This window comes from Alexandromys fortis, unplaced genomic scaffold, assembly GCF_014885135.2.
Source record: "Alexandromys fortis isolate MF-2015 unplaced genomic scaffold, M_Fortis_MF-2015_v1.1 scaffold_139, whole genome shotgun sequence".
Classification (NCBI taxonomy): domain Eukaryota; kingdom Metazoa; phylum Chordata; class Mammalia; order Rodentia; family Cricetidae; genus Alexandromys; species Alexandromys fortis.
Genome location: NW_026068020.1, coordinates 1710735 through 1736162, shown reverse-complemented (window position 1 = coordinate 1736162; position 25428 = coordinate 1710735). Strand labels below are relative to the sequence as shown.

The 25428-nt window shown below is 50.9% G+C and overlaps 3 protein-coding genes across 5 annotated transcripts in view; 2 read left to right on the top strand and 1 right to left on the bottom strand.

The window, feature by feature from the left end:
- Mlph (melanophilin) overlaps nucleotides 1–3538 on the top strand; it is a 51446-nt gene extending 47908 nt beyond the window's left edge. For all 3 annotated transcript variants that reach the window (XM_050163031.1, XM_050163029.1, XM_050163030.1), the window contains one exon: nucleotides 1126–3538. In XM_050163031.1, the coding sequence (XP_050018988.1) occupies nucleotides 1126–1152 (27 nt within the window). In that variant the 3' untranslated portion in view covers nucleotides 1153–3538. The remainder of the gene's footprint in view (nucleotides 1–1125) is intronic.
- A 2010-nt stretch (nucleotides 3539–5548) lies between these two features.
- On the top strand, nucleotides 5549–7874 carry Prlh (prolactin releasing hormone). Its single transcript, XM_050163034.1, has 3 exons — nucleotides 5549–5736; nucleotides 6932–7088; nucleotides 7574–7874. Exons 2-3 carry the CDS (start codon nucleotides 6989–6991, stop codon nucleotides 7735–7737), a joined length of 264 nt encoding a protein of 87 aa, XP_050018991.1. The 5' UTR covers nucleotides 5549–5736; nucleotides 6932–6988; the 3' UTR covers nucleotides 7738–7874.
- A 3132-nt stretch (nucleotides 7875–11006) lies between these two features.
- On the bottom strand, nucleotides 11007–24894 carry Rab17 (RAB17, member RAS oncogene family). The gene is made up of 6 exons (XM_050163032.1): nucleotides 24624–24894; nucleotides 19677–19836; nucleotides 14384–14535; nucleotides 13283–13408; nucleotides 12489–12582; nucleotides 11007–12312 (listed from the first exon to the last, which is right to left on the bottom strand). Exons 2-6 carry the CDS (start codon nucleotides 19831–19833, stop codon nucleotides 12200–12202), a joined length of 642 nt encoding a protein of 213 aa, XP_050018989.1. The 5' UTR covers nucleotides 19834–19836; nucleotides 24624–24894; the 3' UTR covers nucleotides 11007–12199.
- Nucleotides 24895–25428: the final 534 nt, after the last annotated feature.

The following is a 25428-nucleotide window of genomic DNA, read 5'->3' as shown; positions in this document are numbered from 1 at the left end:
TAGAAAGACAGAGTGAAGCCAGTACCCCAATGCATTCTCTCACTGTGTATGCCCTTCTGGGGGATACGTGGCTCATAGATGGCCTTTCATGGTTATGAACTCCCTGTTTAAAAGCCAGAGTGTCACAAGGTAGAGGTGCAGAAGCAGTAGAAAGACATTCATGAGGTTGTCAACCTCACCCTTGCAGGAGTCTGCATGCCTACTGCAACGAACATTAAGGCAGGGATGCCCTTTACTGCACACTGAAGCCAGGAATGAGTCTGCCTGACCCCCATATCTAGAGCTGGTCATCCCTAAAGGGCATGCCTGCCAATTAAATCTTTATATAGGCTTGCAAATTAAGCTCCCTGCCTTCAAAAGCTCTAGATTTTCAAATACTTGCCATGGATACAGTGGATGGAAACTCATATGAAGCCAGGCATGGAGGTGCACGCCTTTAATCCCAGCACTCGGGAGGCAGAGGCAGATGGATGCCTGTGAGTTCTAAAGCAGCCTGCTCTACATAGTGAGTTCCAGGGCAGCCAGGGCTCTGTATGTAAAAGACCCTGTCTTAAAAGACAGAAACAAATGAACAAACAAAAAAAAGCAAGGGACCAACTAAGAAGAGGGCAAAGCAAACACAAGCAACTGAGTAGTGTATGCACGCATGAACAAACAGAACCAGGAACACGCAAGCACATTCACATGTCTGAGATTGGATCTATATGTAATCACACCCACATGTGTTTTTCTTCTTTCACACCTATGTCTATGTCTATGTATGTACGCATGTGTCATGTACATGCTGGTATGTATGTCTTTGCATGCCCACATGGGTGTCAATATACATGCCTATGTGTGTGTCTGTATTATGTCACATGTCTCTCTGAATATGCATACGTTATATCTATGTGCATATGCTGGTGTGTATATCTGTGTGTGCCAACATGTGTGCATGCATGTGTACATACATATATCTAAGTTTGTGTCTAGATCCTCACCGGTGTGAACACCTACATCTGTATGTTTCTCTGTTACATCTGTATCTGTCCCATAACTGTGAGAATTTTTTTTACATCTGTGTGTACACTTTGCCCATGAAGCCATGTGCACACCTAAATAAACATGTGTGTTTGTGTTCTTCAGAAACCTGTGATGGCCCAGCAGCCCTAGAAGGGGAGGTTCATGGGCACAAGAGAGTACCACAAAGCGCCCCACACTGCCTCCTCCACACGACCACCGCATCCCCATGGGCTCAGAACTTCTTGATGCTCACAGCTGCTTGTGGCCACCTTCCCAGTGAGAAATAAGAAGAACTTCCTGTGTGGATCCTCTTGTGAGATGACAGGTTCTCAGACTTCTGGCTGTCACCAGGCCACCTGCCAGCTTCTGACCCGGAAGATACAAACTCATGGAATTCCCCTTCAGATGATGCTTTCTGCCTGAGGAACACCCAGATACCCTTCTGCTATGATCCTTTAACCTTGTCCCTTGACTTTGTTGAGCCACATTCACAGATGTGATGGAAAGAGATGGTCCCGCAGAGGCCCTGAGCGTATTCACATTCCTGATTGTGAGGAGAGAGGCAGATACAAGTGGGTGTGATGGGAGAGTGTGCAATTACAGACAGCGAACGAGGGGGGCGGGGCTTGGCTCCTCACCCATTGCACAGACCTTGTTCTTAAGCTTCCTTGTGGGTCACAGACAGGAGCCACAACACTGCCCCCCTACCCCAGAGTTTCCACCACCACAACTACCGACCGCTGTGCCACATCGAAGTTGAGCCTCTAACACAGGCTTTTGGGGTGCACTATCTAGGGACCTCACTTTCTAGACAGCCCACGCTTTAAACATAGGACTCTAGCTCACGCAAATGACAGCTTTAGAATTTATCAAGAATTTAGGTTTTCCAAAGCCAAGAACATGGGAGTCAGTCTTGCTCGTGACTATATAGTCAGCTCTTCACAGCCCTTCCACCAGTACAGGGAGGCCGTCTCCTACGCTCAGGGCTGCCTCTTTCCTGAGTCAGAGAACACACACAGGCCGAGCCACAGCATCCTAGTGTAGCCTGAGAATAAACTTCAAGGAGGAAACTTTCCCTCATTCAGAGACCCACATCTTAGGAGTCCCATGTTTGTTTCCCCTGGCCTTCTAGCAAAATAAGCCAATCACGACCACAGGAAATGTGCCCTCCTGAGTATCCAAGGACAAAAGTCCAATCAAGGTGTCGGTGGAATTTGCAGTTCTGAGGAATAGGTGCCTCTTCCTCCTTCTGGGATGGCAGCCATCCCAGTACACCTTGACTTCAGCCCCCATCCTCACCTTCATGTCCCCTTGCCTTGTATGGTTCTGAACAGCTGCCATCTTGTCAGGACACCATTTGTTGCCTGAAGGGCCACCTTTACCCAGTATGACTGCCTCAGTCAAAACACTCTCAAAGACCCTATTCCCATAGATGATTGTTTCCCGGAGTTCTAGATGGGTGTGACTGGGGAGACACTGTCTGACCCACTAGAGAGCACAAGAGTTCAAAGACCTCAAAACTTTGCAGTGTACCCCCAAACAGTGGGGTCCTCAATAATTCTGCTGAAAGCCAGAGGGAGATTAAGAGGTAGGACATTGGCCATGGAGTCCTGTTCAAAGGGGGCTCCCTTTACTGAAAGGAACAGAAATCCATCTGAGTCGGAGTGTGGGGAAGGGCACAGAGCTTTCTCCTGCAGCCCAGGAACACAAGCAATCCAGCTTCAGGGAGTGTGTGGGCACAGCCTCACAGCCTTGCCTCTCCCCACACCCCTGCTCTTCACTTTGTCAGCTGTTCAGAACTCCAGCTGATGCCCCAGGGTCACGGTCCCTTCAGCCACAACTCTGTGATTCCTCCGGTCTGACAGCCACAGCTCATGATCCCAGACCCCAGGGGGCACATTTTTAGAACCATGTATGTCTTCAGTGTTGGCCACCCAGAGGCAGGCAGGGCTTTGCCGGATGGGAAATCCCTCTGCTGTACCCAAAGCTGGTTCAAGAGTCCTTGCTTGGTTCTCCTGTCCTGGGATCCATGGCGCGTTAATAAGATGTGGGGAAAGTTGCCTTCTCTCTGTGGTCAAAGAAACCCCCTTGTCAGTTCTGAGGTGCCCAGGCCGGGCCAGCAGCTGGGGTTCTGTGGAGACCTGCAAGAGCAGCCCAGGCCACACCGCCCCTGCCCTTTGCCATCTGCCTTTGGAGCATCTCCAGCCACCCAAAGTACCTCTCGATTCTGCAGACCTTTTGCCTGATGCCATAAAGTCTGCAGGAGGAGGAGACTGGGCTGACACCAGGGTCGTTGTGCACCCCTCCCCCCGCCCTGCCTTCTGGCTCCCGTTTAGACTCTCAAAGGCACACTCTGTCCTTATTTTGATAAATAAAGCTACTCTGCTAAGAGGACCCAGGATCCTAGACGCAAACACAGAGAAAGACAGAGTGAGACGGGGGCGGGGAAGGGATGAGGGGAGGAGGAGAAGAGAGAGAGAGAGACAGAGAGAGAGAGAGAGAGAGAGAGAGAGAGAGAGAGAGAGAGAGAGAGAGAGAGAGGGGGGGGGGGGGGGGGGGGGGGGGGGGGGGGGGGGGGGGGGGGGGGGGGGGGGGGGGGGGGGGAGAGGAGGGGGGAGGGAGGGGGGGGGGAGGGGAGGGGAGGGGAGGAGAGGAGAGGAGAGGAGAGGAGAGGAGAGGAGAGGAGAGGAGAGACCCAGACCCACAATGATATGATATTCAGGACACTTACTCCCACTCCCAAGGTCTCACAGCCATCCCCTTGGGTCCCAGGACTGGGCACACATCCAGGGAAATCTTCCACAAGACCCACCCCCAAGACAGGAACATGCCTTACCATGGCTCTTCTCACCAAGGCCGGGCTATCACCATTGTTAACACCTAAGCTCTCTACAGATGGTATCAAGCAAGCATTTCAAGGTCCCTGTGACCCTCATCTCTGGGCTATGCCATGCTCCTTCTGGAGTTCCTTACCATACCCACTTCCTGCCATATCTCCCAACGAGTCCACAGAGCCCTCTTCCCAGGAAGATGCAGCCATGCCTTGAGAACACAGATGTTGCATTGACCAAGTCCCCAAAGGGTGAAGTGCTATCCTGACACTTTTCCTACAAGTCTGGTGTTGGCCAGGAAATGATGGTCCTGGAGAGTCCTCCTGCTTTGTCTTGTCTCATGCAGAGTTCCTTCAAGAATGCTCTATTGCACTTAAATGATACTTCATATAACCTGTAACTATTGACGTGGTGGTGACGGGTCAAGTTAAATGACGGAATCTTACATAGTCACTTTTAACAGCATAAACCTACAGGTAATTTAACAATCCCTGGCTATGATGGTCAAAGGAATGAGGCTCAGCACCTGTAAGCTGGATGAATCTACCGGAAGGCACAGGGAACTCACCAAAAGCAACGCCCCAAGTAAAAGCGGTGGCCTTTGCACATTACCTGGGCTCTTTTCTCTCTTTTTAAGTGCACTAATTTTTTCTCGTTGCCTGTAAATTGCCTTTACAGCAAAATAAACTTGGTTTTTAGAAGGTTGTATGTGAGGGTGTATATATACATTTATGTGGGGTCCCTGTAGACATGTGTATAAGAGACCAGAGACCAACACCGGATGTCTTTATTAATCATTCCCCCACTTTCTTTTTTTGAGTCACTGAACCTGGAGGTTGTTTGTTGGTTTGGCTAAGCTGACTAGCCAAGGAGCTTTGAGACTTTTCCATCTCTGCTCCGTCTACCTCAGCGCTGGCATTATAGATAGGGCACTGCCACACACCACCTTTAAACTATAACAAAAGTAGTCTTTGTGCCGGGCGGTGGTGGCGCACGCCTTTAATCCCAGCACTCAGGAGGCAGAGGCAGGCGGATCTCTGTGAGTTCAAGACCAGCCTGGTCTACAAGAGCTAGTTCCAAGACAGGCTCCAAAACCACAGAGAAACCCTGTCTCGAAAAACCAAAAAAAAAAAAAAAAAAAAAGTCTTTTCTGCTGTTTGACTTTCAATTTTTTTGTTTTGTTTTACTGGGACAGGCTGGCCTTGAACTCAAAGCCATCCTCCTACTTCATGTTCCTAAGTGCTGGAATTATAGGTGTATGCCACAACACCAGGCTTCTCTTTGTTTTTATGAAAATTAAGCCTGGCATTTTCTAAGTCATAGACTCAGGATGGAGTAGAGGAAGTGTGTCTAAAGACCCCGTCTGAGGACAAGCAATCTGAGGGGACAACCAAAGTAGGAAGCACCCACCTGGGTGTGAGGGACTTTCTGGCCACCATTCCAGGAAGCCATGGCTCAGGTGAGGCAGGAAAGGAGAGGAAGAGCCTTCAGAACAGGCGTTTCCCGTTCGATGACCGCCTCCCATTGAGAGGATGGGTGGACACGTGGACACGTAAGTCTGGAGTCTGCCCAAAGGCGAGAGTGAAGAAGGGGGGTTAATGTGTTTTAAAGCCACTTGGCCCAAATGAAATTATATAATTCAGGAAGGAACAAATCACACCACTGATGAGAGGTTTTTTTTTTTTTTTTTTAAGATAAAAAGAAAGGAAAGCAAAAAGACGAAATGTCTTGGTGAGGGAGGAGTCGCAGTTGGGGACGGCAGGCTATAAGCAAAGACGCCATCTCACGGAAGGGACCAACTGGGGGCGTCCATTGCCTCCTTGCTGGCCTATAAAAGGCGAGCATCCAGGCAGGCCTCCCCTGACACCCGGGCAGCCTTGTCGCCACACTCGAGAGACAGCAGGTGAGTAACTCAGCAATGCTAGAGGGGCAGGTGTTCCTGTGCCTGCCAGCTCCTCTGCCGGTCTTCCTGAGCAGCCAGGTGTGGGCACCAAGCAGAGAGAGCTGCCCACGGTCTGTGGTCCAGGATCACACACCCTCATGGGGACTCTCACACTCAAGGGCTGTCCATGGTGGAGGGCGGGTTAAGTGTCCCACCAAGGGACACTTCCCACTGAGGGACACCCTCTCAAGCAGAGCCCAGTAGGTGCACTGGGCAGACAAGTCTACAGTGCTCCAGAAAGGGGGCTCCTGGGGCTCAGGAACCAGGGGCGACTAGCATTCTGGGCACCCATCACCCAGCCCGAGTGGGTGCGGTTTTTACCAAGGTTCATGGTAGCATCTCCATTCTCTCTAGTCGGGGCTCCCCTGTTCTGTGTGGGACACCCCAGCAGTGCTGTGAAGAGGGGAGGAGGGGGCATTTTAAAGAACTCTGATAGACAACTCTTTCTGTGTGGTCAAGAAGGGGCTGGAAAGTCAAGGTCAGTTAAAGGTCCTTCAGATGAAGCTCTGGAGCATCTTCTGATGGGATCTGAAATACAAGGGGTGGGGTCAAGAGGGGTACTCCAGCAGGATACCCCTTCTCATACACAGAAGTAGCCCTCTCCTCTGTCACTCAAAAGGGCGCTGTGTAGAGAGGCAGGTGCCATGGACTCATTCCGAAGCCTCAGCAGACCAGGTCTGAAGTTCTGGGTTATTGTGAGGTTGTGGGGTGTGCACTTACTAGGGATGGAGGATGCTGAGGGTCCTCTTTGCCTGTCAGGCTCTCAGTGTCAGGAGATCCTGGGCCACGTGTGGAGAAGGACTGGGCAATGAGGTCCCCAAACCCCCCAAACCCTAACTAACTCTGAGGTAGAGCAAATTGTTCCCCCACCTCTACTGCCCCAGCCCTTCCCATAAACCCATTCCCCACCAAGATCTGGGTGTCTACCTCCTGACTCCTCACACAGATGGACAGACAGACCCAAGAATGTCCCAAGACAGCCACCTGTGCACAGTTCACATACCTCTCTCCTGAGAAGTGCAGCTATGTGCACCAAACACATGCATTTGTGTACTTCACATGCACATACATGTACCACACACACATGTGCATCTGCACACACAACCCAAGGTCCCAGCTTTGTGCACACAACTTACTCTTACACATCTGCCCCTAGGCTATACCATCTCCTGTGAGATCCCATCTCCAGGGCATCATCGAGGAGGCCAGAAGCATGGCAGCTCTGAGGGCATGGCTCCTGTGCCTGCTGCTCTTAGCCTTGGTCCTTCCAGGAGCTTCCAGCCGAGCCCACCAGCACTCCATGGAGACACGCAGTAAGTGCCTGGCTGTTGGTGGGCAGCCTCTCCTGCCCGCCCCTCCATACTTTCCCTAGATGCCTTGAGTGCCCTGCACCTGAATGGGGCTTGATCATCTCCTAAGTGAACGTTACCTTGCCTTGTGTTCAGTCTGGAGGATGACCTCTTGGTAATAAGATCCTGTTGAATGGGCCTCTGCCCATGGTGTCTCCCTCTCCTCACCATGCCCCTAGCCATCTTGGCTGGGTCCCTTGAGAACCTGGCAGGGAGGGGGTGAGGGAAGGGAGGTAGAGTGGGACAGGAAGGGATGTCACTACTGGTATATCTCTAAACTAATTTCCCAAAGCCACACCACTGCCCAGATACACTGTGGCCAGTCTCTTTAGGCTGGATGCCAACATGGTCTGGTGCCCAGGTTTCCGTAAGTTTAGGGGTTCTGTATGGAGGACACCGCACCTGTGTGCCATGCATCTCGTATGCTGCTCTGACTCCCTCCTGTCTAGCCCCTGACATCAATCCAGCCTGGTACACAGGCCGTGGGATCAGGCCTGTGGGCCGCTTCGGCAGGAGGAGGGCAGCCCTGAGGGATGTCACCGTACCTGGCCTGCGGTGCCGGCTAAGCTGTCTCCCGTTGGAGGGAGGTGCCAAGTTCTCTCAGCATGGATGACAGCCCAGCGCCTGAAGACAGTGATGCTGGGCCCAACACCACCCTCCCTCTCCCTGCGGAGCCTCCCCACCCCACCCCTACCCTGCTTTCTCTGCTTTCCCTACAATCTAATAAAAGTGCTGGCCTTGTTTACTGTACACTTGTAGCTGTGTCAGAACAAAGATGTTTTCCCTCATGGGAGGTTAACCAGGAAAGAAACTCAGAGGCCAGCAGCCTCTTTGGAAAGAAGAAACTCTGACCTGTCCCCCCAAGCAACTGAGATGCCTCCTCTCTACCTGGTCTCCTAATAACCTGCATCGAGGGAAGGAAAGCTAAGTTGATATCCGTGTTCCTGTAAATTCTTATTCCCCCAAAGCCACACCAATACCCAGAAATGGGGTGTCCCTTCCTTGGTGACTTGCTCCCACAAGCTCCCACCCACCCAAGATACCCTGGACACATACTCAGATTTGCACACTGCATAAAGCTAGGGGAACCACACACTACAGTGTGTAAGATACTTGATCCCAAAGAAAGGCAACACAATGCTTCTCTCTGCGTTTTCTAAGACTTTTAGAGCTATTTTGGGTTTGCTGCAAAAATTTGAAGATACAGAGATGGTCCTAGGAGCCCTGTCCCCTGAGCACCGTTCCCGGTCCCCTGTAGGACAGGTAAAATAAAGCTACAGCCCATGAAGCTACATACCATCGTCACCCAGAACCTGTGGTGTCTGCTAGGTTCAAGGTCAGTACTACGACTGCTGTTTGGGCAAACACATGACTTGGCTCCACCAGCACAGGGATGTGTGGTGTCCCTCACCACCCTGAACATACTCTGTTCCTTGTCGCTTGATGAGTGCTGGCAGCCACTAACACATGCGGTCATGCCACCCTCATTCCTGCTCAGAGGAGAATCCCAGAGACCTGACCCCTGATCATTTGGATCCTATGTGCCCCTTTTAAGTCACACGAGGTGTCTCTATGCCCTTCCTCAAACAACTTTAGAGTCAGAGCACATACCCACTCTTCTCGGGGTACCCACACAGCACAGCTGGTGTCCTTAGAAGGGGGGGGACTCGGACAGGAGCTTAGGGAGACTCCATGGGGAAGCTGGGGCAACGAGGAGATTCACCTGCATAGAGGAGAGCCAGTTGTTTCTGGCAGCCTCATCGGCCCATGCAGATGCCTCCTCCCAGCTCAGAAAGTTCCGTCCTGCCCACAGACTGACTTGGGCCTCCACTGGGGGTCATCTGGCTGCCATCTAAGCTGTTCTACCCAGGCTATACTCTAGGATCTTCCAAAACCACTTGGGGGAAAACAGCAAGCAGCTGAGATGGGGGCACAGGGAGTGGCTAGGATCTCAGATGAAAGTCTACTGGCCCTCCCCACCCCTCCTTCTGTGCAGGCTGGATCTCGTTGAAGGTTTCCTGCAGGTAACAGCCCTGCTCTTAAGGCAAAGGTAACAGCTGTTGTGCTTGGAGGACTGCCTCTCATAGCCAGTCTCCAGGAACAGACCAGCTCCTTATCCAGAAAGATGAATGGAGGCATATTCGCTTTCTCCAGTCTTGGAACAGTTTTAAAACACACAGGAAATTCCAAAAGATCCTGTAGTGACTTTCCCAACCACCTGAACTCGTCAGCTCTCCTGTATGCTGTTTTCCCACTTCCCCTCCTTGTCCTAAGACTCACCTATACTTGGTGGGGAGCTGCAGACACCAAGACATTGCCCCAAATAATTCAGCACGTTTCTCTCAAGAATAAGATGAAATATAAGCCTGGAAACGTGAATAACTGTGCATATTCTCTCTCTCTCTCTCTCTCTCTCTCTCTCTCTCTCTCTCTCTCTCTCTCTCTCTCTGTTCCTGATCTTATTGTCTGCTACCTTTAGTCATAACATTGACCTTCTGAAACAGCCGGTGAGCTGTTCTTAAAAACGATCCATGCTGATTGTGCCCCTCGTGGTGTGACTGGCTTGGCTTCTGCACTTCCTGTCACAGAAAAGGACCTCAGCTTAGCTATGCGCCACTGTCCAAAGGCCCTGGGTCCTCTGATGGGGTCCTGGGTCCCACCTCAACATGCTAACCTTGACCGTGAGCTTGGGGTCTTGCCTCTCAACTGTAAAATATTTCTCCGGTGCAGCACTGAATTGCATTTGTCTAGTGGATGAGGAGGCAAGGAAGCTGCATGGTACCAGATCCGCCCAGTCTTGGGCTTTCTGGTGGAGTGTGCCGAAGGGAGCAATACTCATCAGTCAAGGGAGAGGAGAGATTAGCCATCAGACAGACAGGCACCCTACAGATCTCCCTGGTGTTTTCCCTCTTCCTCTGTCCTCAAGCAATGACTGCTCTTAGGAGGTGCACCTGAGTTTCTAGACAGAACAGGATCGCCTTAGGTGATACTGGAGCGCCACCTTGTGGTCTTGGGGCCCAAGCCTCTCAATCACCTTTAGGAGGGAATGCCTGCTTATAGGCTTGCCTGATGGAGATCTTGGGGATAGACCAGGATGCTAGAACATTCATTTCCCCTAGTTCACTTATTAGAACGCCATCATGTGGCCACTTCCGCCTTCCCTAGCTGTCAGAACAGCAGCCCCATGTCAGCAGGCCTCCCTAGAAATCAGTCAGCAGGCCTCCCTAGAAATCAGGCAGAAAAGAGTGAGCGAGACTCTCCCAAGGAGCACTTGACACTTCCTCACGGATCCTCAGAACAAGCCTTTCCCTGTCTGGCCCACATCTGCCCAGTGGTCACAGCAGTTTCCTCCCGGTCAGGTCGGTACGACATCAGTACCAAAAAGTCTGGTCGTTTCCAGGCCCCAGCACTGAAGCTGGATCCATCCAGGGGTGCAGGGGACCCAGGAGGCTCCTTCCAGTCCCCAGACAAGGAAGCTGGGGTTGGTCTGCCCAGGCAAAGCCGATGAGAGCAGAAGGCACAGCCCAGGCACTGCCAAGCTCCCGGCCAGCCCGAGCTCACTTTGGCTGAGAATTTGGAGTAAAGTGGGAAAGAGGATTTCCCTTTTGTCCGTTTGTCCATTTGTGGACACAATCGGGCCACCTTCCTCAGTGAGGAAACATTTCATTCTGTGAAGTTCTCTGGGGTTTGTTTCATTCTGGTTTTTATTTGTTTCTCTGTGCAGCCCAGAATAAACTGGCCATTCTCCTGCTTCAGTCTTGCATGTGCTGGGATTAGAAGCCTCTATCACCACATCCAGCAACAGTGTCTCGTTGTTGAGACTCAACAGCTTATCACACTCCCAGAAGCAAAGAGAAAAAACCAGCCTGTGTGGGGCGGTGGTGGCGGCAAATGCCTTTTATTAATCCCAGCACTTGGCAGGCAGAGGCAGGCGGGTCTCTTCAAGTTCAAGGCCAGCCTGGTCTATAGAGCTAGTTCCAGGACAGCTGGGGTTGTTATACAGAGAAACCCTGACTCAAAAACAAAACAAAAAAAACAAAAAAACAGTTTTGACCCCTAAATGGCCACATTTGAAGTACCTCCATCTTGCCATAGCAAGCATCAAGAGAGAGACCCTCTGAAGGTTTCTTCCCTGGACAAGGACCTGGGTTTCTCTATAAAGATGAAAACTCTCAATGCAGTAACAGTTACCACCAGGAGAGACAGTCTACCCAGACCAATGCCTATGCCCACCCTCACTACACTTGCCCCACAAGCTTTTGCCATGTTTAATGCCTACAAACCAGACTAATGTATGCAGCCTGACAGTGCGTCCTGTCGGGTTGTGGGTCCTAGGGCAACCTTGGACAGTGGTCAGATTGTCAAGACACTTAATATTTAGAGAGAAGGATGCATAGACAATACCGTGGAGGCTCGAGAGTCCTGGTACTGCTAGATAGAAGCCTGGCTCTGTCCATCCACAGCTGGAAGGGGAACACACCCATCCCCACCACTCCTGACTGTCTCTCTGGGGTCACCTCACTAAGACTCACCACCTTGGGCTTATCTCTCCATTTTTCCCAGCATAGATGTCCTTTTTTTATCAGCCCTTTCTCCCTTGGCAACTCCCAGAACCAAGGTGTTCCAATTAGGGACCAGCTGCCCCAGGACGAAGCAACTGTCTTCCCGTCGCATGGGTCAAAGAATCTTTCCAGCTCACGCTTCTTCTCTGCTTCATTTAACTCTTCCGTTCTGGTAGCAAGGCCGCTGAATGGGACGGCCCAGGTGGGGCAGGCACACCGGCTCGGGGCATCCAGGAATATGGTGGGATCGGGGAATATCAGTGGGACCGGCAATCTTCTGGGAGCCATTCTGCACCAGATTTTACCACTGGCCATTCCCAGCAGCTCTGGCAAGCAGTTCTTATGAAGGAAGCCAATTTCTGGATGCCTCCAGGGCTCGGGCATAACCCGTCTTATGGAGAGTATGAATAGACAGAGTCGCCAGCCTTGTTCAGAAGTCACTGCTGCCTCGGAACAGAGGGGCTAAGGACCCTCTGAGGCACAGGCTGAGATGCAGTCTGTACGCTCAGTAACTCACGCGCAACACTGGCGCTGCCTGGCAGCAGGTCCCTGGTTCAGAACCACAGCCTCACCGTCCTGTGGGATGCTGCTCCCCCTGTCTCCAGCTCTCTGCAGTAGCTCCCGGGCTATAGAAAACAGTGGTTTACTATGGAGGGAATCCCCACCCCCAGCACCCTAACCCAAGCAAGCACTCCACCACTCTTCCTCATGGTCCTCCCAGCCCCCAGAAACACCAGAAGGTGGTTCAGGGGATGAGGCACAGGGGAGAGCTCCCAGCCTCCTGTGGAGTGACATCACTCACCAATGGTATCGAAGACCTCAGACACCTGGTAGTTCTGCTTGACCGAGGTTTCCATAAAGAGCAGGCTTTTGCTCTCCGCAAATTCCTTCCCTTCCTGAAGGAAAAAGTCAGTGTGTTTAATGGAAGTCCCTTCAGGAACTCCTCCTGGCTGACTCACAACAAGAAACTGGATAATGCTATAATAATAAATATATATTATATAAATATAATATAAATAATCCCAGCACTCAGGAAGCTGGGGTGGAAAAATCATGAGTCTGAGTTCCAGGCCAGCCTTGAACAGATAAACCTGCCTCAAGACAACCAAAAAAGGACTGGTTGTACTAGGTCACATATGTGCACACATCCTTCACACAGACCACCCCACATACACACTCCCTGTGTGCGTATGTATACACACACCTCCCACATGAATCTCCAACTAGAAGGGGGAACTACAGTGGGATCTTTTGAATTTCGACACACATGAGTGCTTGTGGGTTTGCATGCAGAGGTATTAGCATGTATGACGTGTGTGTCTGTGCTTATGAAGGTATATTCAGGCAGCATGGCTCTGCATGTGTGTGAATGTGTGTGCTTAGGAAGTATGAGCATATACGTGAGTAAAGGAATCATGGGTGTGCATGTAAGTATGTATGTAGGTGGTACGTGAGTACCTGAAGCACAGGATGTGTGTGTGTGTGTGTGTGTGTGTGTGTGTGTGTGTGTGTGTGTGTGTGATGGTTTCAAAAGCCCTCAAGTCCACAGAGCCAAGGCCTCCCTCCTGCCGCCTGCCGCCTGCCACCATAGGGCACCTGGAAGGACACTTGGCGCTCCTCGCCGAGGTCGGTTTTGTTGCCAACCAGCATCACCACCACTTCTCCTGGCTGGAACTCCTTCTCCAGGTCCTCCAGCCACTGCTGGGCCTGGTGAAAGGAATCCTAAAGAGCAGAACAGAAACCACGCTGGAGTTCTTGCTGAGCCGGAAGGGCAAAGCAGGTGTCCCTTGCTAGTAGGACGCCACATCGAGGCCTTGTCCCAGAGTGCAATGTCAAGGGACTGCTCTGTCCCCCTGGGAGGGCAGCCAGGATGGGCTGACCCCTGGGAGGGAAAGGCTATGCGACGGGCATCACACCAGAAAGCCAGGGATGTGCAGGGCACAGGGCATTTGGGGTCAGGAACTCCACTCTGGACACCATTTTGTGCAGGAGCGTTTGAGGGAACTGTCATCACCCCAACCCAGTTCCTAACTGCAGCCCCTCATAGGCTATGTGGGGGGACTTGGCCCTGTGTCCTCTGGAACTTTTCTCCTGACCTAGGGCATCAAGGCTAATATGGGGACCCAACCCTCCACCCTCCTGGATTTGTGCCTAACACACACTTTCTGGATCCTCTGCAGGGCTTTATCTGAGACCCTCTCCCAGTATGTCTTCCTGCATCCCCCGCTATGACTAGTCCCCACTTCCCTAGCTCCTGTTATAGTCTCAGAGGCAGCAAGCTCGCCTGGCACTAGGCCAGGCTGGACACAGACATGTGAGTCTAGTACTCCAGGGTCATCTTCACGCATGCTCTGTGTTTTGTACCCGCTGGTGATACAGGATGGATGGCCTATGGTGGTGGGCTGAGTCTGTAACAGCTTCTTGGCATCCAGCAGCACACCAGCACCAGTGATGGTGGGGCTGTGGGGAGAAGGGGTGTGCTGAGAGACTGCAGAGAAACCAAGCCCAACTTTGCCTGGGAGGGGTTGCCAAGAGGACCTCCTGAATGAGGTGAATTGTATAAGCTTAATAGTCCCTTTTTGTAGATAGAGTAGCTCCCACAAAACATGGCCCCAGTCCTGTTTCCTTGCCGTTGATCCCTGCAGAAGGCAGGAAACAGTACAGTTGCCTGGGGAAAGAGGCAGAAGGTAACCCTACCTTGCGAGTGATGTCATACACCAAGAGCGCAGCATTGGCACCCCTGAAGTAGAGGTGGCAGACGCTGTGGTACTTCTCCTGGCCAGCCGTGTCCCAGATCTCAAGCTTCAGAGATGAAGAGCCCACATCCACCACCTTCGTGAAGAACGCACCTGCAGCCAGGAGGCCAGTGAGTGTTTGCTGGGGATAAGGTGGTCACCCGTGACTCCCAGTGTGTCATGGTGGTGGTCTATGCTCAGCAGCCCAGGGAGAGGCAGCTAGACACTTGCTGATGGAGGCTGAGTGAATGTCTGTTCCAGAAGCCAGAGTGTTGGGGGCTGTGGACCCCAGACCCTGAATTTCTTGTAAACAACTTGTTATGCTTGCAGCTGCTCTGAGCAAAACAACTTGTTTTCCTGTGTTTGCAGCTGCTCTGAGCCCGAGACCCTCAGGAATTCCTGGTTTCTAGTGGGTTTGGCTGAGGTGTGGCTATTAGTTAAGGATCCCTATGTAAGCTACCCTGGAACACAATAAAGGGGGAATTCTTGTTTCAAGGATGACCCGTGTCTCTGTCTTTGTGTGTATATGTGTGTGTCAATCTCCAGGCCTTTGCCAGCTCACTTGCAAAACATCACAGGCATAGTACCATAGTACATGTAGTACAGGTGCTACAGGACCGTAGTACATGTAGTAGTAGGGACATCACGCTAGCGCTTCCCTACTAAGCAAAGCACAGCTGGTGACACAGCTGTGTCCTTTATAGGCTTCCTCTTGGGGTGGAGCTAAACCCTTGGGATAAAATAAAAGACCTTGAACTAAGAATGATGTGAAAGGAACATAATCCATGTCCAGCAGTGAATAATCTGGCATGTCTCTACAGTGTCCAGTGATGTGTTGAACTCCAAGGATTCTTATGCCTTGGTCCCTCTGGCACACTGGCCTTTTAGCCACCTGTCACATTCTGAAGCCACGCTCAGTCACCAGAAGAAAGCATCTTCAGCCCCCCCTCCCCCGCCGCTCTTTTACCACTGACCTCACTTCCGCACCCGGAACTCTCTCATGAGTTACTTAAGTCTGCAACTGTCAGCCTAGGGAGCTTGCTGTGCTCCCCCATCTTCTCCTGTGTGCTCTGTGAGGCTCCCGGGGCCTGCCTTCTCACTCAGGCACCTGCCTGACCACCCACAGAAACTGACTCCAGCCCCTTCACATAACATGCTGTCCACCTTTTCCTCAAAGATATTTTTTTTCTTGAGCTTTGCTTTCCAATATTGAATTTGTATTCTTAATTGTGTGACTGTGTGTAGGTGATGGTCCCTCTTCCCTGCCCTGTTGTGATATTTAAATAGTTATTCAATGGTAACAAAAAACGTCTGTGTCAAGTGTGTGGGCTACTAGGGAAGGTAGAAGGAAAGAGGCGAGGGGAATTAGGGAGTCTTCAGGGCGTGAAGAGTCAGCAGAAACCAAGGGCCACTTCCCCATACCCAAAGTAGACTTGGAACCAGTTGGGGAGACCCTGTAGGAGAGAGACCTATGGCCTACATGGGTAAAATGTAACTTCCAGCCCAAAGACAGTGACTCAGTATCCTGGGGACTGGTATAGAGACTGCCCAGATGAGATTAGCCTGTGGCCACGTCTCTAAGGAATTATCTTGTTTGGTGATAGATATGAGAGGGCCCAGCCCACTGTGAGGGCTACCATGCCTAAGCAGAAGAGTCTGGGCTGAAAAAAAAAAAAAAAAAACAGGCCAAGGGGCTGGAGAGATGGCTAAGTGGATAACAGCACTGGCTGCTTTGCCAGAGGCCCAGAGCTTGATCCCCAGGATCCTCATGGTAGCTAATAACCATCTTAACTCCAGTTTCAGGGTCTTCAACACCCTCTTCTGACCTCTGTGAGCATTGCATGCATGTGACACACAGACATACATGCAGTCAAAATGCCAAACACATAAATTAAAAATAAATTTAAAAAAAAGAAAAAGAAAGCTGAGCATGAGCCTAAGAGAGCCAGAGAGCAAGCCAGCAAGCAGCATCCTCCGTGGTTCCTGCCTCCAGTTTCTGCCTGTGTTCCTTCAGTAATGGATTATGGTCTAGAAAGGTAATCCAAATGAATTACTGGCCCCTCCAAGTTACTTTTGGTCACCATGTTTCATCCCAACAGAAATGAAACTATAGTGGCCACCCCCATGCAGTAATCCTGTGCCCTCTCCTCTTCTCTTGAGGGTGACAGTCAGGGAATCTGAGGGCCCAGGTCCAAGGTCTTCTCATCTCCATAGAAGGCACCACCATTCACAGGCTCATGAGTTAGGGCTTGGTCATCTCTGGGGGCACTTTCCATCCACTTTGGAAAGAGAAGAGTAGGAGTGGACAGAACTTTCTGGAAAGATATGGTTCTCTCTGGGAATCAGAGCCACATCTCAGCAGGTAATGACATAGGCTGTGTAAACCTGAGGCTCCGTGAACTTGAGGTTGGGCTAACCTGCTCTTCTCACAGAGCAGCAACCTCCACAGTAGATAGGACGAGGGACTCCCAGCTCACGTGGCTACTTCTGACCATCGACCATCCAATGTAGCCAGCTCTCCTGTGCAGGTGAAGGCCTTGGGGAGCCTTGGACACAGATGCCTCTAACCTTCAAGGGCCTCAATAACTTGCTTAAACTCCCAATATCTCATTTTCCTCCTGTTTAACATGACCTATGTTTCCCTCCCCTAGAGAAAACACATGCAGTGTCCGGTCTGTCAGAAGAACTTTTACTTCCTCTTCCTGTCTTCTTTTGTACCCCCACTGTTACCACAGCAACATCGATGTTTAGTCCACACTCTGATCTGTTCATTCTCACTTCAGATCATGTTTCTGGCTTTGGAGCCAACAGGGGGATATTCAGATAGTCATTGTCTCAGAGGCTTGAAAGATAGCTCAGTGGGTAAGAGCAGTTTCTGCGTAAGTATAAGGACCCAAGTTCAAATCTCAGCACCCACATAAAAATCAAGGCACAGCCTCATGCAGACCTGGAATCCAGCACTGTGAGGTGGTGCAGGGGGTGGGGGGGGGACAAAGCTAGGAGAATCACTTACAGCCAGCCTAGCTCTAGGTTCACTGAGAGGTCCTTTCTCAAGACAATAAGGTTCAGAGTGACAGAGCAGGTCCTTTCTGAAGGAACAGATAATAATAAGGTATAGTGACATAGAAGGACAGTAGATATCTTCCTGTGGCCTCTATGTAGACATGCACTATGCACATGTGTGCACACATCCTACACATACACACACAGAAAGAGTGGAGGAGGAAGTCAAGGAGAGCCAAGTGACACATGGGTGTCAAACTCAGACCTGTCTTCTCCGTTGACAATCTTTTTCTGCCCCATTTTTCTTTTGCAGTTTAAGCATGATGGCTGGGTGTCCTCAGTGTCAAATCAATGTGCTAGGGCAATACGGCTCTCCACCCAGGCTATAGCCCAGGGTTGAAATGTTTACACAACACAAAGCTGAGCTTTCCTGGAGAGAAAGGAGGTGTCTCTCAGTCATGGCAGGGCCATTGCACCGTGAAGTCATAGTGACTGTGATTGCCTCCATAAGATGAAGATAGTCAACATCCCAGCATGAATGGGGATGCTTCCCACTTGCTGAAGAGCTGTTGGCAATTGAAAATTGCTGGGGAAAGGAGAAAGGTTTTATTCAGGGATGTGGCCCCTGATAAAGTACTCATTCTCCAGTAGATGGCCCTACACCATGCACTTGAGGACAACTCTAAATAAACTCAGGGGGCTGCCCAAAAACGGGGGGGGGGAAGTCATGAAGTTAGGATGTGGTGTGGGGCTTCTGGGGGAGTTAGAAAGGTGAATGGTTGGATGGGGGTTTGGGCTGGGGGATGAAATATTCCAAGATTAAATTTCAAATATTACACGTCCTTTTTTTAATGTATACAGGTGCATGTGTGCCTGTAGACCAGGAAAGGGCATCAGATTGTGACCGGCCATGTGGGTGCTGAGAATTGAGTTCAGGACTCCTGGAAGAGCAAGCAGTCAGTGTTCTTAACCGCTGAGCCATCTCTCCAGCCCTGTATGGATCTTATTTATTTATTTTCTTTAAGCAGAGTGACTCAACGAAGGGGAAAGTAATTAGAGATGAAGCCGTCCGGGGCGGGCATAAGCAGACTTACGGCTCCTGACCACTGTTGCTCACAGCCCACACGCGTCAGAAGTGCAGCAAAGCTAGTGAAAGACACAGTATAGTGCCCAGCATGCGACCTCAAAAACCAGTCAATCTTAACATCAGCTAATGTCAGTAGCTCAAAGCAAAGGCAGCTAGGGGGTCAGTTAGCTTTGCCCCGGCTTTCTAAGGACTGTTAAGGTGTCTTTTAGAAGCTTATTTTCAGGGCTGGAAAGCTCGCTCACGGTAGATGTCATCTGTAGAAGGCAGTCAGTCCTTCAATTCATCCCCAGTAGAGAGCCTCAGCACAAGGCTCCGCCTACCCCAATCCTATGCACTCTAACCCTAGCCACCCCAACCCCTGATCACACCATAGCTCATTCTTTCTGACTGAGCTTCTGGAGGCAGGACCATCCACTTCAGAAGCTAAGAAAACCCTATTGGGTGTTGAAAAACAAAATCTGTAGGAATGAGGTGGTGGGGGCGGTGCTCTCTGATCTTTCCTTGCTCCAAATTCAAACACGCCACACACTTATCATCACGGCCCATGGGAGGTAGAAGCCTGAGGACGGAGAGTTCCAGGACAGCCTGAGCTACATAGCGAGACATTGTCTCACATACATACATACATACATACATACATACATACATACAGCAAGCACACAGAGAGGTTTCCCTCTCTTTCCTCACAGCATCCCCAGCCCCAGCCCAAACCTAGGGAACCAAACCCAAGTCTTTGATGCTGATGAATGGCAGACGGTATGATGGTTGAGCTGCAATTCTAAGGATACAGTGGGAATCAGGAAAAGCTGAGGGAGGCCTAGGTACATGGTGTCGGGCCTAGAGCAGTTCTCCATAGAGTAAAATAAGTAGGGAGCTTCATGAGCTGGCTAGAGGACCTCCCTCAGGCTGCCCTCACTGCCCGTGTCCCACACTCAAGCCTTCTAGGACCAGAACCTCTGCCCCCGATCTACACACACGAATGCCCACTGGGTTGAAACTAGACCCCTAGTGGAGGTTGTTTACACACACTTCCAGAATAGTGTGCCTGTCTGCCCTTGATGGATGGCCAGCTCCTCCCTGCAGTCCAGCCTCGGCTTTCAGGACAGGGGCCATCCTGAGGCAGTCCACGTTCCCATCTGCCCCTATCAGGGCTCTCCGCACTTACAGCCCACAGTCGGCAAGACGCTGTTGAAGTCCTGCTTGATGTAGCGAAGGACCAGGCTGGTCTTGCCCACAGAGCTGCTTCCGAGCAGAACCAACTTGCTCACGTAGGGCTGGCCAGAAGTAGTGCCGGCCTGCGGCAGCCCACCAGCCTGCGCCATGACCTGCAAACAACCAAGGAAGACAGAGATGGGTGGGAAACCTCAGCAAAGTCCAACACACACACACACACACACACACACACACACACACACGGGGTGGGGGTTGCTTCCTAGACAGAACGCAGACACCTTGAGCAGAGAGCCCTCTGGGAAACTGTCCGCTGCATGAGAAGGGGCCGTGGACCCTCCCCACCATGGTCTCCACAGGCTCTTTATCCTAATTCGATCACATCCTTTTTCTCACGGCTTACAAACTGATTCCAAGCACCCAGGAGAGGTTAAAAGCACCTGGGCACCTTTGATTGTCCCTGGATTAAAGAGAGGGATTTTAAAAAAATAAAAGTCACCCTCATATCAACATCTCTGACCTTCCAAACCCAATCAAGTGAAGCTTTCTTTCTGCATGCTTCCCAAGACTTGACAGCCCCCTTTTCTTCAAATCCTCTGTTTTCCAATGAAAACTTTGCTCTGTGATGCAAGGGGGTAATCTTTCTAGGACCAGGAATGGTAAAGTGCACCTACAATCTCAGCGTGCCAAAAGTTGAGGCTGGAGGATGCCAAATTTGAGACCTGTCTGGTCTACACAGTAAAGACTCCATCAAACAAGATGGAGGAGGGAATGGAGGGAGGGAGAAAGAGAGGGAAGGGAGCAGGGTTGGAGGGGGGATATCTTTGTCTTGAGGACCTCGTCTCTGATGCCTCAGCAAAAACACAGAAGCCCTGCTTGGTGTTAATGACAACAGCTTCCAGGCACGCATCAGAATACCAGATTGCAGGAGCTGTGTGCCCAGTGCTCACTCTCACAGAAGCCCCCAAACTCCCGAAGGAAACCTCCACAGGCCTCTGTGCTCTCTTCCTTTCTTTTTCTTTCTTTTCCTTTTCCTTTTCTTTCTTTTCCTTTTCCTTTTCTTCCTTTTCAAGACACAGTTCCTCTGTGTGACCACCTTGGCTGTCCTGGAACCTGTAGATCAGACTAACCTCGAACACACAGAGATCCACTTGCCTCCACCTGCCTCTGCCTCCCGAGAGCTGGGAATAAAGGCATGTGCCGTCACACCTGGCATCTCTCTTTACAGCCCATGTGTGAAGACATGGGTTTCTCGTGCCCCAGTCTATTGCTGGGGACCTCTCTCTGATGTCATGGCCGTTTATATTTCTGTGAGCTCTGTATGGTGCATGGTTCAGGACAGAGGTCTCATCTCATATAAACAGCACAGGGCCAGAAGTGGGTTTAGTGTGGTGTACACCTCCCACAGAAGGCAGATAGCACCTGGCTGTCTCTTTTTAGTGTTCACAGTCATTGGAGCCCTTGCCTGGTTCTGCGGGATCATGAAATGATTGAAAAATGTGAAATTGTGGTGTAATCTCTGGTGTTTGTCATCTGGACCACTTTTAGGAATGTTCCCTAATTAATGTCCATGGCCATTATGGGTGGCTAGTCTCTCCAACAGAGCCTTTCTCCCACCATAGTGGACAAAGGCTGGGGGGGGAGGGGCTGGGGGCGGGTTGGCGTAAAGAAAAGATAGACAAGAACCACAACACAGACCGTTTGAGACTCTGGCGACAGAAGAGAACACAGTGCAGACACCAGGTCTCGTGCAGCAGTTGTCGAGATAAACAGTTGGAGTCAGGGAGAAGGCTCCATGACTCCTCCGCCACCGGGAAGGAGCTCTGGCCAGCAGCACAGCAGTGCCCAGCAGCACAGCAGACTTGGGACCCATCCCAGGGGAACTCCAGCGATCCCCATGCGTTGATTTCAGGGCATGATCAGAAACAACTAAGTTGTCTGTTTAAAGCTTTTTAAAACCTTGTTCACCCATGTGGTGGTTTGAATAAAAAATAGCTCCCATAGGCCCAAAGGGAGTGGTACTCTTAGGAGATATGGCCTTATTGAAGTAGGGGTGGCCTTGTTGGAGGAAGTGTATCACTACGGGGGTGGAATTTGAGGTCTCAGAAGCTCAAGCCAGGCCTAGTGGTTCACTCTTTCTCTCTTCCTGTTGCCTGCTGATCCAGATGTAGGACTCTCAGCTCCTTCTCCAGCACCATGTCTGCCTGCATGCCACTATGTTTCCTGCCATGATGTTGGACTAAAATTCTGAACTGTAAGTCAGGCCCAATTAAATGTTTTCCTTTATAAAAGTTGCCACAGTCATGGTGTCTCTTCATAGCAATAAAACCCTAAATACGACAACCCAACACATAAAAATTAATCAATGTAAAACTGAAGCCCCGTGCAAGAGCCACTGCTTGAGCTGCCTGTGTTTCTTCGAGTCTGACAACAATGCCCAGCATGTAGCCAGTGCTCATCACACACCCAGGCAACGGATGCCTGTCTGCACGCGGTGGGTGGGTTCATGGGTGAGTTGATGGGTGCAAGAGTGAATGAACAGATCTACGGGTGGGGAGATGGATGGGTGATAGGTAGACAGATGGCTGCCTGCATAGCTGTATAGGTGAGATATCAGGTAAATGGATGGAAGCATGGATGGATGGATGGATGGATGGATGGATGGATGGATGGATGGATGGGCGGATAAATGGATAGGTGGGAAAATAGGTGGATGAGCGAGTAGATGACTGGATGGAGTGGATGGATGGATTGATCAGGTGACTAAAGTGTGGATAGACAGGATGGATTCTTAACTGAGCACCTGTGTTTTGAAATGACTGAACTGAGAGAGAGAGACAGAGAGACAGAGAGACAGAGAGACAGAGAGACAGAGACAGAGAGATGCAGAGAGAGAGAGCTAGAAAGAAAGAGAGAGACAGAGAGAGCAGTCAGCCTCCAGGAATCATATGTGCAGCCTCCACCCAGAAACTCCACCCTCTGAGCCTAAGGAAAAGCCAGCGTCCAGAATCCTGAATGGAGACCAGGAGGGACACACTGCCTTGGGGTTCAGACCCTGCCAGGAGCCCTCCGTGAACTCCACATCAAACAGGTCAGGTCTTTTCCTTGCTAAAGCTCTGGTCCTTCCTGCTCACTGCCATCAGAGTCAGCAACGGCTTCCTGCCTGCTGTCATTCCTGCCTCCCTACCTTTCCCACCAAGTCTCCACCTCCAGAAACCAAAAACATAGACCACTGGCCGCCATCATGGAGCCTCACTCCCTGTTTCCCCTTGGCTGAAAGGATCTCGGCATGGGAATAAGCACACCTATCTTAGCAGCGGTTCACCTGGGTTCTGACCACCACCCTGAAGCAAGATTGCCTTCAGGGAGCATGTCATGGCGACTGGGGGACCAGCAGGCACTTGCTCTCTCCTGAACGAATCCGGAAGTGTCTCCGCAGATGCTAACTGGATCAGTGTGCTTTCTGTCCCCGGGCTCTCATATCAGCCACACTCCCACTCCACATGCTCGTTCGAAGAGCGCCTGGTGTACTTGTAGAAAGGGAGCCAGAGCTGCCAGCAGCACTGAAGGTCCTTCATGGATCACTGTGGGGCCAACCTGCACACGGCTCAGATAGGGCTGTTGAGGGTGCAACTGCTAGAATGCTCCAGACAGAAGCAGGGTGGGTATGTGCTCTGAGTCCACCTGTTCCTGCACAAAGACACCTGCCAAAGCTGAGCAGGAAGTTGAAGAGTCTGGCACCACCTCCACGGGACAAAGGCCCAGCAGTTTCTCCAAGGCAAAGACACAGCCTGAAGCTGGAGCCTGTTGTTTTTATGCTCTTGGGGACTCCCAAGGCACTGGCTCGATCCTAGCTGCCTGTAGAATCACACGATGTGCCATCAGCCTCAGCAATGGTACAGGGATACTCTGCTTTTTACTTCCAAATTAATGCTAATGTCTTGTAAACCTATAATCCCAGCACCCAGGCTGCTGATGCAGGCGATTGCCTCAAGTTTCAAGCATTTCTGGGCTACGTACTAAGACCCTATCTCAAAAAAAAACAAAACAACAACAAACAAAAATACAGCTAAATAAATAATCTCTGAGATTTGATGATCATATACACTGCCCTAAAATCATAAAACTTGGCCATAACATCAAATGTAGTATCCACTCGGCTTTGTCAGATCTCACTTTCACGGTTCATTTCCCCATTACTGGATCTGGCATTAATTACTTTGCTCTGCGATAGATAAGGCCACAGTAGATGGTTTCATACTACTTTTTGAGTGACTGTGTATTGCAAGCTTCCGACAACAGCAGCTGGAACTCTCTGGAAGGAGAGCAAGGTGGAAGTGTGAGACCTGCCCCCTCCTCCAGAATCAGATCTTTCTGTAGGCGATGGCTGCCGGACTCTGACTAGGAGTTTCTTCTCATCCCAACTTGGTGGTTCTTCAGCTGTCACGAGCCTGCCTCTCTTCAACCAAGGAGAAAACATCCAAGAAAGGAGGGAGTCGAGGGAGGTTGCACTCCCCTTCTCCTTAGCCAAACCCTCCAAGCTGTTCTTTCGGAACAATGTGGCATTTGATGGGAGAGAAATAGCAAACTGTGGATTAGAAGGAAGTTTTGGAAGAAAGTCTGCCAAGCTCCTCTGTTATTGCTGGAGCCTCGGCTGCAGTCTGAAAAGGCCTCCTTAGAAGGCACCTCCACACGCTGGCAGTTTATGTTCAAGGAAAAATCAAATGGAATTTTCTTCCCAAAATATGACTTCAGGAGTCACTTATGATACAAACAAGGACACTGGGCCGTGAACAAGCACAATGAGTGAATTGTTTCAGCTCTGCCTCTGATTAAGCTTCCGAGAACACAGCAATACATATTTGCAAGCATGTATACACACACGCGCGCCTGTGCACACACACAGATCACTCTGCAAAGTACAGTAAGAACAATGGCTCACCTGTTCACCTTGAGGAAGTTCAACAGACCGTCATCCCGCAGGACCCCAGCTGGATCTCCTTTCTCCCTCCTCCTTCCCCCTGGCTATGCTTCCCTTAGGTCCTGGGTGGACTGGCTGATCAGGGCCCCCACGGGGTGGGGGTGGGGGCAGGATGGGAGGAGCCCTGTACCACCGGACAACCAGAGGCAGAGCAAAGGAAGTAGGAAGGCCACCTCTCCTGCCAAGGCCCCAACCTTCAGGTCAGGCCTCTGCTCTTCCTGTAAATCCCAGTGCAAAGTCCCCACATGCTCACGTGACTACCTGGGCCGGAGTAGGCTAGAAGTCACATTCTGGTTCTCCACTCGCCTCACCCAGCTGCAACACAGAATTTCAGCCGTTTCCAGGTCGCACCCGTCACGGCTCCTTACACCTGATAGCATCCAGCCTTGGATAACAGCTCTGTGGTTGCTTGAGCTCACTTCTTTACTCTTAATACAAACAGCTCAAGTCTGGGGAGGCATCCCAGGTGGGCAGGGCCGGGGCCAGAACCTGGGGATAGTAATCGCCCAGGTAGGGCTAGTGTATCCCCAGGAGAAACTCTAGGCTGGAGAAATATGGGAATCAGTTCCACCAGGGTCAGCTACGAATCCTGGGTCAATAGTTCTCTCTGTGCTCAGAACTCTCTTTGATTTCTAGCTTGGGCTCCCCAAGCAGGAAGCAATGGGGAACTCAGCACCGTGAATGGGAGCGCAGCTGTCTCAGGTTCCCAAGAAGCTTTCCTTCCGACAGTTCTCAAAGGGCCCATTTCTCTGGTGAGGTCCTTCAG

Bases quoted from the DNA above. Each gene is read 5' to 3' on its own strand.
- Prlh (XM_050163034.1), top strand. From the start codon at position 6,989: ATGGCAGCTCTGAGGGCATGGCTCCTGTGCCTGCTGCTCTTAGCCTTG. The intron at 7,089-7,573 runs GTAAGTGCCTGG...CCTCCTGTCTAG, and splicing joins GCACTCCATGGAGACACGCA to CCCCTGACATCAATCCAGCC.
- Rab17 (XM_050163032.1), bottom strand. From the start codon at position 19,833: ATGGCGCAGGCTGGTGGGCTGCCGCAGGCCGGCACTACTTCTGGCCAG. The intron at 14,536-19,676 runs GTAAGTGCGGAG...TCCTGGCTGCAG, and splicing joins CGTCTTGCCGACTGTGGGCT to GTGCGTTCTTCACGAAGGTG. The intron at 12,313-12,488 runs GTGAGTGATGTC...TGTTTTCTATAG, and splicing joins TGAGGTCTTCGATACCATTG to CCCGGGAGCTACTGCAGAGA.